The sequence below is a fragment of the Dipodomys merriami genome, unplaced genomic scaffold (genome assembly GCF_024711535.1).
Source record: "Dipodomys merriami isolate MVZ:Mamm:240054 unplaced genomic scaffold, mDipMer1.0.p SCAF_35, whole genome shotgun sequence".
NCBI classification, from domain to species: domain Eukaryota; kingdom Metazoa; phylum Chordata; class Mammalia; order Rodentia; family Heteromyidae; genus Dipodomys; species Dipodomys merriami.
In genome coordinates this window covers 15,565,380-15,580,151 of record NW_027205048.1, presented here as the reverse complement: position 1 = coordinate 15,580,151, position 14,772 = coordinate 15,565,380, and the positions used below count along the sequence as shown (strand labels likewise).

Sequence of the window (14,772 nt, the reverse complement as noted above, 5' to 3'; positions counted from 1 at the left end):
TTTCTCCCGTGGCCATGCTAGTCAGACAAAGTCCCACCACTGCTAGCAGCCAGGGAGAGAAGGAAGTCGCCCATGGCCTGGCTGGACTCCAGAATCCCTGGTGATGCCTGGGACCAGACAACTCGGAAAAGCTCTCCTTGCTGGCCTTGGAAGAGGAGTGACATGAGAAGTCCTGGATGGCACACAGCCCAGGGTTCTGTAGTGTGCTAAAAGAAAAGAATATGACAGTTTGTTACCAGAGCTGTGAGGTCTGCACATGAGCAGGGACTGACCGGTTCTGATGGCTACTCCAGGAAACAGGGATTGGCTGTCCTAGGCCTAAACCAGACAAGCAGATTCCCTCTTCCTTCGAGATTCTTGTTTAATTCGATGTTCGTTCTTGCCTAAATTTCTTCTCTGGTTGTCTTTATCACAGAACCTCCAAATCCAAGATGGTGTCCTTCCAGTGCTTCTCACTGGGCCATGTTCAGTGTGACTCTGAGGTCTGAATCAAATCTGCCTTCAGCTGAGCCTTGGTTACCATTAGCTGGGTCTTGACACGTCACTGACATCCTTGAGAGAACCGAGGCAGAGCGGCACTGTGGAAAGCATGGTGGACAAACACAACCTTATAATCTCCGGCTGGTGTTTATTCTGAGGTCCTGCAGTCCTCACATTCAGACGAGAACATCGGTCTGAAGGATCTCCTCTACATCTCCTCCATCTTCTCTTCTGTTTTAGTTCTGCGTGGTAAGCTTCCCGTTGCCTCCAAAGGTGCGAGGTTAGCCTCCTGCTACCCAATATAAGTCCTTTGACTATGACTTATAGGGCTCCACTCACAGCAGCAAGGAGCAAGATGTAGGGTCTAGTCCCACAACTCTGTTTTCAGGAAGGTTATTGTACACTGGGGTTCTTCATCCAGCCTCCCCAGTGGCTTGCAATGTGGGAGAAGGAACGTAAATTAAATTTTTGAGGACTCATTTTTGTTGAAAGCGCAGTTATTACCTGCAAAGAGCCACCTGTGTTTGCATTGGAAGCATCTACAGTGCTTCCCATCTGCCTGCCTGGCCTGAGGCATCCACCCTCCACCCAAGACTCCATCTTAACCTCCAGAACAAACAGATCACAGAAATAGTAGCAAAACCTGAAATAACAAAGTGAAGAGTAGTATCCAGGATTTATAGCTCTTCTTCTTATTTTTTCTTAAAATTTGGTGGTGCTAGCTTTGGAACTCGGGTGGCCTATTACTTTAGCCATGTCCCCCAGCTCTCTTGCTTGGATTATTTTTGAGAGTGTAAAATTTATGCTTTGGCCAGCCCAGGCTGAGACTCAGCTTCTTGTGTTTTCCACATAATTGAGGTGGCAGGGGTCTTACACTGTGCCCAGCTATTGGCTGGAATGGGATCTTGAGACCTTCTTCCCCAGGTAACCTTCTGCCAGGATCCTTCCTTCAAGTAATCTAGGATTGTGGCATGGCCCACTGTACAGGGCCATAGGTCTACACTTATAAATGATTTGACATGCAGAATCCAATCGTTTTTAGCCTCAGAACTTCTAAATGTGGAGGCAGAGCAGAGAAAGATAATTTGGGCAGAAAACATGCAACCGTGCCTAGTGAACAATGCTTCCCAGGAAAGCCTCACCTGCAGAGTTTTTCTCGCTGTGCTTTTCTCATCGGAACCTATGAGCAGCCCTGGGAGGGGTGGTAGGGCATCTTTACTCTGTGGCTCTTCCTGGAGGAATCTGAGGACCAGGGTGGTAAGGGGGCTTCCACGGTTTAGGTCAGACTGGAGTCCCCACGCGAGCCAGCGTGTATACCCCACGCTGTTTTCCCAGGGCCCATTACAAGCCATGGCTTCTGTGCCTGAGTCCCTTTCTCCTGAATGGGCCCCTTATCTTCTCAAGGGCTGAGGACGCTCTTTGTGTCAGGAGGCAGTGTGTGCTTGTTCCTTTCAGTCCTGGCAAGAAAAAAAAGTAGGAATTCTAAAAAGCAGCAATTATCCTTCCAGGTTCCTTTGTACAGAGTTCTGTAAATAATTTATTTGGATCTGAGGGCCTAGAGACTGAAAAACATATTGAACCTCTTGGTAAAGCAGCGAATCCTGTGTCCAGAACTTGACAGTGGTGGGAAGAAGCATGCACCTTTGAAATCAGAGAGGACAGACCCACCTGGGAGCTCAGGCGTGAGGCTGGCGCTGATCAGATCACGGCCAGAAGTTTGTGTTTGCTTTGTTTTGTTTTCTCTTCCCCCTCCCCCCACCCCACAGTCACAGTCAAAGATCACCCTTGAACTTTTTTTTTTTTTAATTTTTTTACATCTAGAATCTTCACGCTGCAACTCTGGCTGTGGGGCTGGAGAATACGGGGTCCGGCTTGGCCAGGGTGCTCCCCAAGTCCCTCCTGCTGCACTCAATACCTGGGTGAAACAAAGAAAATTGTGTTTGCCAGGCTGGCTGGCTGGAGTCACAAGATTCCGGGGATCACTGAGCGAGCTGGAAATGCTTGCAGAAACCCCGGGGGAGCTGCACGCTGAGGGCCACGCCGCCGGATGGCCCGGGCACCGGACTTTTCAGATAAACACGTTTAGCACAGAGCTGAAAAACCATGCGATGGTCATGGATTTTGTGAAGAACAACTGGTTTCCTTCCCAGAGAAGAGCCAAAGTTTGTCTCATCCACATGTGCCAAGGTATTCCGGGTACCCAGCAGGCAGCCAGCAGATATGAGGTACGGCTGGGCCGGTGGGGAGTTGAATTTGAGCTCAGTACCCATGATCAGGAAGTGAGTGTGCAATCACACTCCTGGTTCTGGTGTCTGGTTGGGTCTCACAAAATTATCACATCTATCTGTAGTGAAATTAATTTGTTTCAGTTGTTGCAGCATTGTTTGGGGTGAGCATGCCGGATCAATGTAATTTACATATGGCCAACCTCCAAATTTATAACTACTTTATGGGCTCTGAAGACTTCTGCAGTAGGTCATCGGTATTGCATTTAGAAACTACATTTCTATGAGTTCAATGTTCTTAGCTCTGGAAATTTGCAGTGGAATGAATGTCTTTACAAACAAATTCCTATTTGTTTCTTGGTATGTTAGGCAGGAGGCTATACAAGACCTGCCTTGATCAAGTTAAAATAGAACAGTTCAAGAAAGGGCTTTGTTTTTTCTTTTTCTGAGGGTGAGCTCTAATGCACAAGCACAGACAACTTTGTGGAGCAGAGGGAAACTTTGGAGATTTAAAATGTCAAAGTGGGATGGATACATTCGTCCGTGACATAGTTTTGCATTCCGCAATTGCTATCAGCTGTAAGCGGTTATCATCTGGGAAAGTAAACACACGTGAAATCTGATCAGCTCTTTCTTGTTCATGGAATAAATTATGAACGACGCTGTAATTGACTCTCAGATAGCTCACTTACCCATCTCTTTTGATGAATGTAATATGCAAATTGCTAATGCTTAATGAGAAGGCAACCTTTCTGGTTATTGATGGTGTTATTAGTGAAGCCTGTCCCCACAAATGCTGGCACATATTTTCAGATCTTTTGTTCTTCAGTGGTAACAGAAGGAAGCCAGGACATTGTGGAAGAAACAGGTTTTGCAGGGTTCAAGGCTGGCTTCTTCCAGTTCCAGTGCTGGGAGAGTGAATTTCCATGTTTGCAACAGAGATGGAAAGGCCACCGGAATAATGGTGTTAATTAAACTCAGTAATCGCTGTTCATTACTTCATGGCCCAATCAACCACAGCAATAGGTGTGCAATTAGAATATAATTGAAAGAAACTAGAGATGTTATTATTCACAAGTAATTAATCGGATGGGAACAGAATTTGATCATTGTATAATTTTCTCTGAGGTTATTTTCCAGTCCTCCAAAGAGGGGACATAACTTGTTGAATTACATCATCATACATTTTACGATAGTTCTCAACATTGTTTTAAACCTTTCGTGATAGCCAGCTGCTTCATGTTCTTATGCGTGGAACTTCATTTGTTCCTTGGTTACTATGGCCACAGTGAAGATAATGGTGTGCAAAGCTGAGATGTACAAAAGTTCAGTGACCATCACAGCTACATTATTCCTCCATGACCAGTCACAGCCATGGCCCAGCCACTGTTGTTGAAATGAATGAGTCTCTGGTGTTCTCTGCAGCGGTCAGGCTGATCACCTGTGCCATTTTGAATGAGTCTCTGCTGTTCTCTGCAGCAGTCAGGCTGATCACCTGTGCCATTTTCCCCACATCTGGGATGCATGACGTGGTCCAGGCAGGGCTTGATTACATGTTTGAAAATTGCCAGATAGATCTATGCTTCCTGTCCTTCCACATGCGGAGCTTTTCTCAACATCGGGTAGCAAACATTTTAGCATTTAACATATCCCATGTCCAGTCCATTTAGCTATTATGACTGTCTTCACTGAGACATTTAGATTGAAAAAAAGTAGGAAGGAGGAAGGTTTCTTACTCCATTTCCCAAGCTGAACCAATGAGACAGTCCAATTAATAGCCTCTAGGCCCTGCCATTGGACTTGACCCAGGGATTCCTCTTCTTCCTTCAGTTGAGTTGGTCATCCATTAACCTGCCCTGAACTGTGACCATAAAGTGCCCAGTGAATGAAAAATGAGCCAGGTCACTGGGTTACACGCCGAATACACATAGGTACTGGATCAAAGAAATGGTTTGTTCTCCTCTAAAAGTGAGTTTGAGGATTTTGTGCCTGTGGAAACCTTGTAGACTTCAAGTTCTGCCTGGGAGCACCTGTTTATCTGCTTGAGTTGAGTGAAAGGTTTGCAGACTGGGATTTCTGTAGTGACATGCCTGAGTCCTGAGCTGCGCTGAAGCGTGGAGAACATAGCTCTCCACAGGACAAGCGGTGACCTGTATAACTCTAGCCCTGGAGTGGGCCAGCTACTTCCACTTCCTTCCTTACACAAGTTAATCGGGTAGGAAGTAGATAAAGTTCAGGATGCTTGTCCTTGTGCACAGCCTGGGTCTCTGTTGACCTTAAAATGCAGCTTATTAAGTGCACCTCTCCCCCTGTATATGCATCTAATAATTTCAGATATCAGCAAAGCCATATTGAACCATGGATTGCCCCATTTTGAGCTCTGCTTGATCCACACTGTGGCATGGACACATTCTGAGAGCCCCTGTGAAGCCAGGCTCAATTGGTGATGCCAACTTTAGGAAGTGAAGCCATAGCTTTGCGATGTGCTTGGATCCCTAGCATGTGACTGTGACTAAGAATCTCTTCTATGATGGTGAAGACCTTTCTGGTTGTTGGTCCAGCCTGGAGCTCATGTGCCAACGTTGACCTAGGTGAGAGGTAACAGCATCTGACATGCTTAGTCATGACGTAGCAATGGAAGGCTTTTGCATGGAGAAATCACAGTTTATCATACTTTTCAATCTTTTTCAAAACTTCTATAACCTTAACATCTCTCTATCCATATTCTTGGGGGTGGGATGGGGATAAGGATGGAGGGAGGATTTAGTCAGTAGTGTTCAATTCTCATTGAGTATTAGGACCTTGTTGAACTTTTAAAACCTATGTGTGTGTATGTCCACCAAAGTCACCGTAATTCTGCGCCCAGCATCATATTGGCAATAAACCATAAACATACACAATAAGAAGACACACCGAATGGCTACTTCAGTTTTTTCTCCTGATCCAGTTCATAACGTCTTCTTTCTCTAGCACCTGGAAAAGATGCATAACAGTGTTTATTAGGTCCCATTGCTCATTTCATCATAGCACTATCATTCGTTTCTGTTGATTGGTTTTTCTCTTGATTATGGGTCATAGTTTCTTGTTTCTTTGCAGCTTTTTAAATCAAATGTTGGCTGTTGTGAAGTTTGCACTGTTGAATGTTTGGTTTGGTTGTGTTTCTGCAAAGAGCATTGAGCTTTGTTCTGGCATGAGGTTAAGCTACTTGCAAACAACTTGGTGCCATTGAGGCTTACTTTAGAGATTTCTGGAAACAGACCTAACATGGGCTTGAGTGCCAGGCTGTTTCTCTCCCAGGGACGCCTGTGTTCCTTGGTAATGTTTGAAGACCGTTCTGAGAAGCAGAGGGGAAAAGGGAAAGAACTTGAGGCAAGGGGTTGCTGATTCTGCCGGGTCAAGAGATCTTCTTACTTTCCCACAATGCACAGGGAAGCTCCCTTGCTTCCAAACAGAGTGGTCCTGCCTAACCTTAACCCCACCCCCCTGTGGAGACAGGACCCTCTGAGGAGTCTACTTGATGTCTCACATATCGGACATCTGGCATTGGGGTTGTCAAGAACATCATTCTTTATAGATCTGTCAGAGGTCCTACCCTTTTCTAGTAGTTTCTTTTTCTGTTTTCATGTAGTTTTCTCTCAAGCAGGTACTGATCAATATTCAGCCAAAGACTTGAAGAGTCCCCTATAGGCGGCTGGTACTCTTCTATTTCCTTGAAGTTCCCTGCTCTTCACAAATGCTGGCTGAATTGGCTGCCACGAGTCCTATGTCTGCTTCTTCCCCAGTGAGACCTCAGGCCCTCCTGGGTTTCCCTTCCGGAGCCACGACCTGGAAACCACATCCAGGTAGAGATGATCGCAGGTCTCCTCCCCTCTAGATGCCCCTTTCCCCGAGGCCCGGGTTGTGCACGGCTTCCTGTCTACAGCCTGGAAACCTTCGTTGCATAGCTTTTGCCTGGCTATTTCATCATGGTGGGAAGTAGACTTCTTCCCAGGTGTTTCTGATGTTCCCCAAGGTTTGAAAAATAGCCCTGGGCTTTCATGGATACTTTCAAGCATCTGGGGTGTCTTGAAGTCTTGTGAAATCAAAGTGTTCAAGTTTTAAGTGTGTGGGCCTCAAAATGACTTGACTCAGGGAATAAAGAAGTCACTGAGACCAGACAAGAGGCAAAACAAGCATTCTCTTTCTTCTCCCAGTTATCAAAAGATGTATAACAATTTTGTGTATTTTCCAACCAAGCTCGAGAGCTTTAACCAGATCAAAGTCTTCTGTGTCTCATTTTTCTTCCTGAAGTCCTGGCCTTCCTACTAGGTATTTCCTGGGATTTGCTGGTGACTCTGGCTACCACAAAGGCACCACCCCCACAGAATGAGCAGGCTGAGAAAAGACCCTTTTGCAAAGGGCAGTGGACATTTTTTTTTTTTGGGTCCGGTCATGGGGCCTGAACTCTGGGCTTGGGTGCTGTCCCTCAGCTCTTCAGCTCAAGGCTAGCACTCTACCACTTGAGCCACAGCGCCACTTTCAGCTTTTTTTCTTTTTGCTTATGTGGTGCTGAGGAATGGAACCCAGGGTCTCAGGCATGCAAGGCAGGCGCTCTATCACTGAGCCACCTTCTCAGCCCGGACAGTGGATATTTTGACTGGCTCTGCCACTCCACAAACAGGACAGGTCTTAACCTGACACCTTGCATGCTGTCTGGGCCTATGCTGGGGCCTTCTGTTGGTCATCACTGGGGTTTCTATTGGTCATTCCCAATAGACTGTCCAAATGACACTTCCTGCTCAACATACTCTTCCAACGTTTCTCTCACCCCTGTGTGAGGGAAAGGTTGGCTGTCAGAGGAAATATTGTAGGATATGTGATGGGTTGGACGCCACCAAGAGACTCACTGTGATCAGTCACTGTCCTGTGCAGCTTTTATTGCAGGCGAAAGGATTCTTAGATGTGCTATCTTTTTTTTTGTCAGTTTTGTCAGAAGTGGGCATTGATAGGGAGACCCTGTCCACATGCCGGTCAAGTTGAGGAATGGGAGGTGGGAGGGAAGATGCATTGGTGTGGTTCAAGGTGAATTCACCGGATTGAAATACTTTGCATGTCTACTAGTTAAGTGACCTTGGCAATTTTCTTGGCCTCTCTGAGCTCAGATTACCATTTATATTCATAAACCTGAGGATAGTAATAACCTAATAGAATTGCTGGCGGGATTAGAAGAGAAATGACATAAAGGACAGTGCCCAGCATGGAGCAGAACCATAGCAAGGCACATTGTCATCATCCAAGATCCAGTGAACCTTTTTTCCTGACACAGCCATGCAGCAAGGCATGAAACTGTGGCCCTCAGACCTAGGGAGGATGCAGGGAGAATGGTGGCCTCTACCTGCGGGATGGTCTCTCTGCAAGCAGCCTTTCCGCTTCTATTTTCTTGGCCAGGAGAAATCCCTGCACCTGAAGGAATTCAGGGATTAGTTATAATTGCTTGTGAACTGAATAGAATTTACACCTGGGGTCAGCTGAGAATCCCACCACTGATGAGACCAGTGAGCAAAAGTTCATGTATGTCCAATTCCTGCATAAGAAAGTCATGGAACTCGGAAAGTACCAGCAGGTAGCAGGGGATTTTGGTTATTTCTTTTGTACTGGAAATTGAACTTAGGGCATTAAACTTGCCAGGCAACACTCTGCCACTGGAGCCATGCCTCAGTCCATCAGGGCAGATCTTGTTATTGTTGTTGTTGTTTCATTTAGTTTGGTCAGCACTGGAGCTTGAAATTAGGGCCTTGTGCTTGTTCAGCTAGCTTGGCATGGCTGGCACTCTACCACTTGAGCCACATCTCTAGTCCAGAATTTTGCTTGTTAATTGGAGTCTCTCAGACTTCTCTGCCTAGTCTGGCTTTGAACTCAGATCCTAGAGGCCCCATACTCCTTAGTAGCTAGTATTACATGTATATGCCACCAATGCCTGTCTCACCTGGGGATTATGTGTGTGTGTGTGTGTGTGTGTGTGTGTGTGTGTGTGTGTGTGTGTGTGTGTGTGTGTGTGTCTTGGGGCTTGGACTCAGGGCCAGAGTACTGTCCCTGAGGTTTTTTTGCTCATGGCTAGTGCTCTACCACTTGAGCCACAGCTCCACTTGTGGCTTTTGGTGGTTAATAGGAGATAAGAGGCTCATAGGCTTTCCTGCCTGGGATGGCTTTAAACTGTGATCTTCAGAGATGATCCTGAGCAGCTAGGATTATAGGCTTGAGCCACAGGTGCCTGGATTCATCTGGGATTTTTTTTTTACAGGCTTGATTCACTTTATTATTCTCATATAAGATTCTACGTTGTAGCCACAGCTGGAGTCTGGGTCATCTGTGCGGAGACTCTGGTGTGGGCTTTCACAAGATGGGCAATGAATTCCTGATAAGGAGATTCGGTGAATGCGGTCTCTTTCCAGAGGCCAGGGGTCAGGTAACTGTAGGTCTTAGAGATGGCATCAAAGGTGGCTTTGGCGAAGTTCCCCAAGGTAGCAGCACAGCCCTGGCTGAGGTGTGGCAGTCATGGTTCCAGACATCAGCAGCAGCTTCTTGGGGACAGGCGCTGACAGGATCCCAGTGCCACCAGCACAGAACCGCAGCGGCCTGCCCCCTTGCACGGGACAGTGTGAAACTTGCCCATCTTGTTCCCCCAGTAACCTCGCCACACGGGGACGATGGAGAGCTTGGCCAAGATGATGGCCCCCCGGATGGCAGTGGCCACCTCCTTGGCGCACCGAACCCCCAGACCAACGTGGCCGTTGTAGTCGCCAATGGCTACAAATACCTTGAACCTGGTGCGCTGGCCAGCTCGAGTCTGCTTCTGCACAGGCATAATCTTCAACCCCTCATCCTGGATGACGCCCCCAGGAAGAAGTCAACAATCTCAGACTCTTTGATGGGCAGGGAGGAAAGATAGATCTCCTCCAGAGTCTTGATCTTCATGTCCTTAGCCAGGCGGCCCAGTTCGGTGACGGGGATCCATTTCTTGTCTTCGGCCTTGCCTCCACGAGCCCCGGGGCAGTGACCCTGGCTTCTCCCAAGGCTGCTACCGAAGCCTCCACAGAAGCACCATGGCCTCCCAAGCCTGGGCCCCCGGGCCCTCCAGGCCTTCCCGCTGCACCGGCATCATCTGCCATTTGGTGTTTCCCCAGAGGAGAAGAAGTTCACCTGGGATTTTTGATGTAAGATGGACCTTCCATGGAACACATGCACTGGTCTAAGGAGGACTAAACAGTGCTCATACCTCTGTGTGCTCTAGAATACTGAAGAGAGCTTGGTAGAAATGCAGACCCCTGGGCTTTGGGAGAGGCATGCTCTAGACACCTGTAGTGATTGTGTTTGTTTTTGCTTTCTTGAATGCTGAGGATCAAACCCAGAGCTAGTGTCTAATAGATAAATGGTCTAAACTGGTCCACACACAACCCCCCCCCCACCCCCGCACCGATTTAACCTGATATCATGTGAAACCTTGATTCTGAAGCAGGTCAGAAACCGTCACCTGACATTCCAGATCCATCTTTTGCCAACACACAAATTGAGAAGAAAATGACAAGGACACCAGTGTGAGCTGGCATGCTGGGGCAGCTGGTGTACAGAGGCATGGGTGTGTGGCTGGAGCCGTCCAGGGAGGAGGCTGGGCTGCTGTATGTAGCTGTGCGAGAGGCAGAGATAGAACAAAGGAGACTGGCGTTGGCTGATCCCTGAATTGCCCCATTGATTCTCGCTGCAGCTGGGTGGGTCACATGAGCCACATCTTTCCAAAGAGAAATGTCTGTGGGGCCCGGAGTGATGATCCTGGCTGCCCAGTGGGAGACAGGAGACTCTGCATGGCAGTGGCTGGATCCAGAGGGGCTCAAATGCAAGCATGGAGACGCTGAGCACGTGGGGCTCAAGGCAGAGGCAGCTCCCCTCCTCTCTCCTGCTTCAGGCATCACTTCCCATGCACCTTCCTTCAGGCCACTCTTCAGCACAGAGGTCCTCCTGTCTTGTTTTTCTGTTGTAGGTTCTACTCCTTCTCTAGTGAGTAGAGAGATCAAGGAGGAACATAGGCTATGGCTTTAAATATATATAGAGATGGATGGATGGATAGATAGATAGATAGATAGATAGATAGATAGATAGATAGGTAATAGATAGGTAGATGGATGGATGGATAGACAGATAGGTAGATAGATGGGTGGATGGATGGATGGATAGACGGATAGGTAGATAGATGGATAGAGAGATGGATAGATAGATAGATAGATAGATAGATAGATAGATAGATAGATAGATAGATAGATAGATAGATAGATATCCAGAATGTTCTGTGTGTCAGGATTTTGCTAGATGCTGAGAACACAGGTGACTAAGGCAGGGTCCCCATCCCTTCTGGTGGTAGGGAAGGCAGTCAGTGAGTACCAGCCAGAGCTTTGGCCCCCAGAGGACTCAGCAAGACTACATTGAGGAGACAGATGTGTGGCCACGTTCTTCATGGATGTTTGGGAAGGCTGAAGGTAAAAGACTGAGGAAGGGGAGGAATTTCTGGTAAAACACACACAACACCACCACCACCAACAACAACAACCCACAATTCCCACTTGGTAACCCAGAACAGGGGAACTTAAAGTCTTGATTCTTTCTGGGCTCAGGAGAAGTGGCTGTGGCTAGAATGTGAGGGCACAGTCCTGAGGAAGAAGCCAGGCATAGGAAGAATTGCAGAGGTGTGTTTCGGGTCTCCTTGAGTCTGGCTGAAAATCCATCTGAGCTGTGTAGGCCGAGGAACCAAAGGACTAGCCACCAGGAAAGCACAGTCCTGGGGAATCATCAGATGAAGATGTTCGGTGCTTTCAGGCCATGGGTATCCCAATGCTCCTCCATCAGGATGTAAGGACCTCATTGAATGAAGGGGCAATGTGGTTGAGCCCATGTTTTGGAAGTTTCACTAAAGTAATCATGAAGCGTACTCTAGACATTCTGTAACCATGTAGAATTTAGTTGTTGAACGAATCAAGCAGTCCTCAAGCCATTTAACAGCAAAACAGAGTTCAATACTCTCTATAAGACTCTACCAAAATCTAGCAACCAACAATATAGAATTCTTTTTTTTTTTTTTTTGGGTCCGGTCGTGGGGCCTGAACTCTGGGTCTGGGCGCTGTCCCTCAGCTCTTCAGCTCAAGGCTAGCACTCTACCACTTCAGCCACAATGCCACTTCCGGCTTTTTTTTCTTTTTGCTTATGTGGTGCTGAGGAATCAAACCCAGGGCCTCAGGCATGCAAGGCAAGCGCTCTACCACTGAGCCACCTTCCCAGCCCAAAAATATAGAATTCTTAACATCTAGCATTTAACAAAAAAATTACCAGCCATCCAAAGAATCTAGAAAATATGACTCATGAGCTGGATAATTGACCAGGATAATTCATAGCAGAAATGATGGAACCAAGACTTTTTGGAAAGGTGTTATAAATAATACACACACTCCCTTCCAGGGTTAGCTCTTCCCTGAGACTCAAGTCCTCTTCCAAGATCTCTAGTTACTAGAAGACTTCGGTCCCCTGTGGTTATAGGACTATTCTCTGCCCTCAGTGCTCTCCAATTCCTTGCCATGTGGCTTCAGCTGCAGATACTATAAACCATGGTTTAATTTTTTTGGCCCTTTGAGGCCAGCAAGAGACCGTCTTCTGCTTTGGGTTCTTCTGACTTTTTCAGAATTCTTTCTCGGTAGGTTGAGGCCCATCTCATGTCTTTTCCCTTTCAACTGATGCAGTGTCAACTGCTTAGCAGCCTTAACTGCATCAGCAAACCCTTCTGTCATGTAATGTAATGTCATCCTAAGGGTTAGTCCAGGATCTGCCCACAGTAGAGGGAAGTTGAAGACACAGGGAAATTTTAGGGACCACGCGACTAGTCTTGCTAGCAGCTATTTTTCAAATACTTGTATCGGCGAAGAGGAAATACAAGGAGCCATTGGACTGAAGGCACACAGGCCGTAGCCACCTCTGAGAGATGCAGGTAGAAGGTTGCTCATGACTTGTTCTATGACATCCTGAACTCCTGGGGTCAGGTCAGCCTTCACTAGCTATTTCTGGAATACATTATGAATGAATAAGTGAGCAAAACCACATGAAGGACATCTTGGATGGAAACTCAAGGCTAGGGTGAAAGTGAGTATAGGAGACTTCATTCATCTTGGAGATCTTTCTCTGGGTTAGTACTTATATTAGGTTGCCCTATGGATTCGCTCATTTCCCAGTGGTGTGTAGACAGTCAGACAGATGTGTTCATGGATACCAGCTGTTTGCTCAGGGAAGTTACAAAATAGAAGTCACTTGTTATACTTTTTATCATTCTTTTTTATCAATCGAATTCTAAATACTGAAATAATTTCATTTCTTTGTCAGTATAATCTATATTCCTTCTTCATCCAAAAATGAACTGGAGATAGCTCCAAAAATGAGTATCTTGGGGGGAAAAATCCAGGTTATAAAAAAATAATGTATCAGGGAAACGAATTGAGCGAAGAGCAAAAGAGTGGAGGTATTTTCCTCAAAGGAGATGGCAACTGGCTGTAGCATTTTACATCAAGTCACGTGGAGAAAGGCGGTGTTACTGGCATGTGTTCTTACCCAAGGCACCCAGAATCTTCAAGTCTATAGACAAGGAAGTAGGGTAGATGGTAAGACTCCTGCCGGCAGTAACTGGGATTTTCTTATACTATGCTTTCAACTGGAGCTCTAGTCTAAATCAGAGCTCATTCATGATATGTGGTTTACAAACCAGCCTTAGTATTATATAGTTTGCATACATGAATATTCATGCATATTCAAAGGGCACAGTTTGTTTGGGCAGCTGCAGATTGTGGTCTAGGCTTTGCTCTGACTGGAAGCTTTCTCTGCCCTGTGTCCTCAAAGCTCACTAGAACTTACTCACATTCAGTTCTTGACCACACTGTTGTTCATTTTCTATGAGCAGTAATATGAAGAGCAGTGCCTCCTGGCCTTTAAGATGGGATTATCATGAGCCCTTCCTTCCAGCGTTGCCATGGAGATTATAGAACGCCATGAAGCGTTTAGCAGGGTGCAGCTCATGGAACAGCCAGAGTGCAGCTGTTATAATTTTCCTCTGATAAAGCCATTAGGGACCAAATTGTGCTAGCCTTCAGCGAGCCCAAGTCATTATATCCCTAATTCTGCAGAAGATGTAAAACCAGGTATAAAAAGGACGCATTTTAGATTGCTTTCAGTCTGATTGCCCCAAACCATACAGCATAGAGCAGCCAGGAGTGTAAATGTATCAAATGTTAAATGTCCTTTCCCTCTGCCCCTCCAGTCTGTCACCCGGCCAGGAGTTCTGGGGACAGGTGAGCCGGGGGCAGAAACTGCCTTTGCCCTGCTTGGTGCTTATTTTTTTTTTTTTTTGCCTGTATTGCTTTGAAAGCAGAAAAACAACCTCCATGGAGTCAAAGGTTATAGACTCCAGTGGGTTATTGGATTCTCAAAACTTTCTGGGGGCATTCCAAAGTCAGCATGACTTCAGGTCCCTGTACTGAAGTGGTTCTAGCCACACAGGACTCTAACTTCAGGGAAGAAGGGCATGAGGGTAAACAATTACTCAGGAAAATGTTTCCACATGGTACAAGAAATGCATTCTGCTGCTGGAATTTTTGACCTAAGAGGCAAATGTTGCAAATAAGAGGTGGAGTGCAGGGAAAGGAATCCTCAAGGAATCCAGGGACACCTTCCTCTTTGCTCTGCAAATTACTTCAGCTAAATGTGATTTACTTCCTGGGTGATTAACATGGTTTTATGCTAGACTTATTCCACCCCCTCCTCTGTCTCCCCTCCCCCCCCCATCCCCCAGCCCGGTGTTTGCATGGAAATTTCCAGTCATGAGCTTTTCAGGTTTGCTGCTGTCACTTACACCTGCAAACAAACCGAGGCTGTGGTGGGTGGAGCTGGTGTGCAGACCTCCTCTCATTGGGTCAGTGGAGAGGCCCCGCCTTCCTGCTTATGTTGTAAACGGGGGAAGAATGATGGAGATAATAAATACACCCCCACATCTCGAGTTGTCCCATGT

General features: G+C 46.7%; 1 protein-coding gene and 1 pseudogene across 1 annotated transcript in view; one reads left to right on the top strand and one right to left on the bottom strand.

The window, feature by feature from the left end:
- The first annotated feature begins 648 nt into the window (after positions 1–648).
- Positions 649–14,772, top strand: part of LOC138803858 ((E2-independent) E3 ubiquitin-conjugating enzyme FATS-like) — a 198,357-nt gene continuing 184,233 nt past the window's right edge. Inside the window, exons 1-2 of the mRNA XM_069987928.1 lie at positions 649–729; positions 2,302–2,705. Of these exons, the coding sequence (XP_069844029.1) occupies positions 2,478–2,705 (228 nt within the window). The 5' untranslated portion in view covers positions 649–729; positions 2,302–2,477. The remainder of the gene's footprint in view (positions 730–2,301; positions 2,706–14,772) is intronic.
- On the bottom strand, positions 9,019–9,853 carry LOC138803844 (small ribosomal subunit protein uS5 pseudogene; annotated as a pseudogene).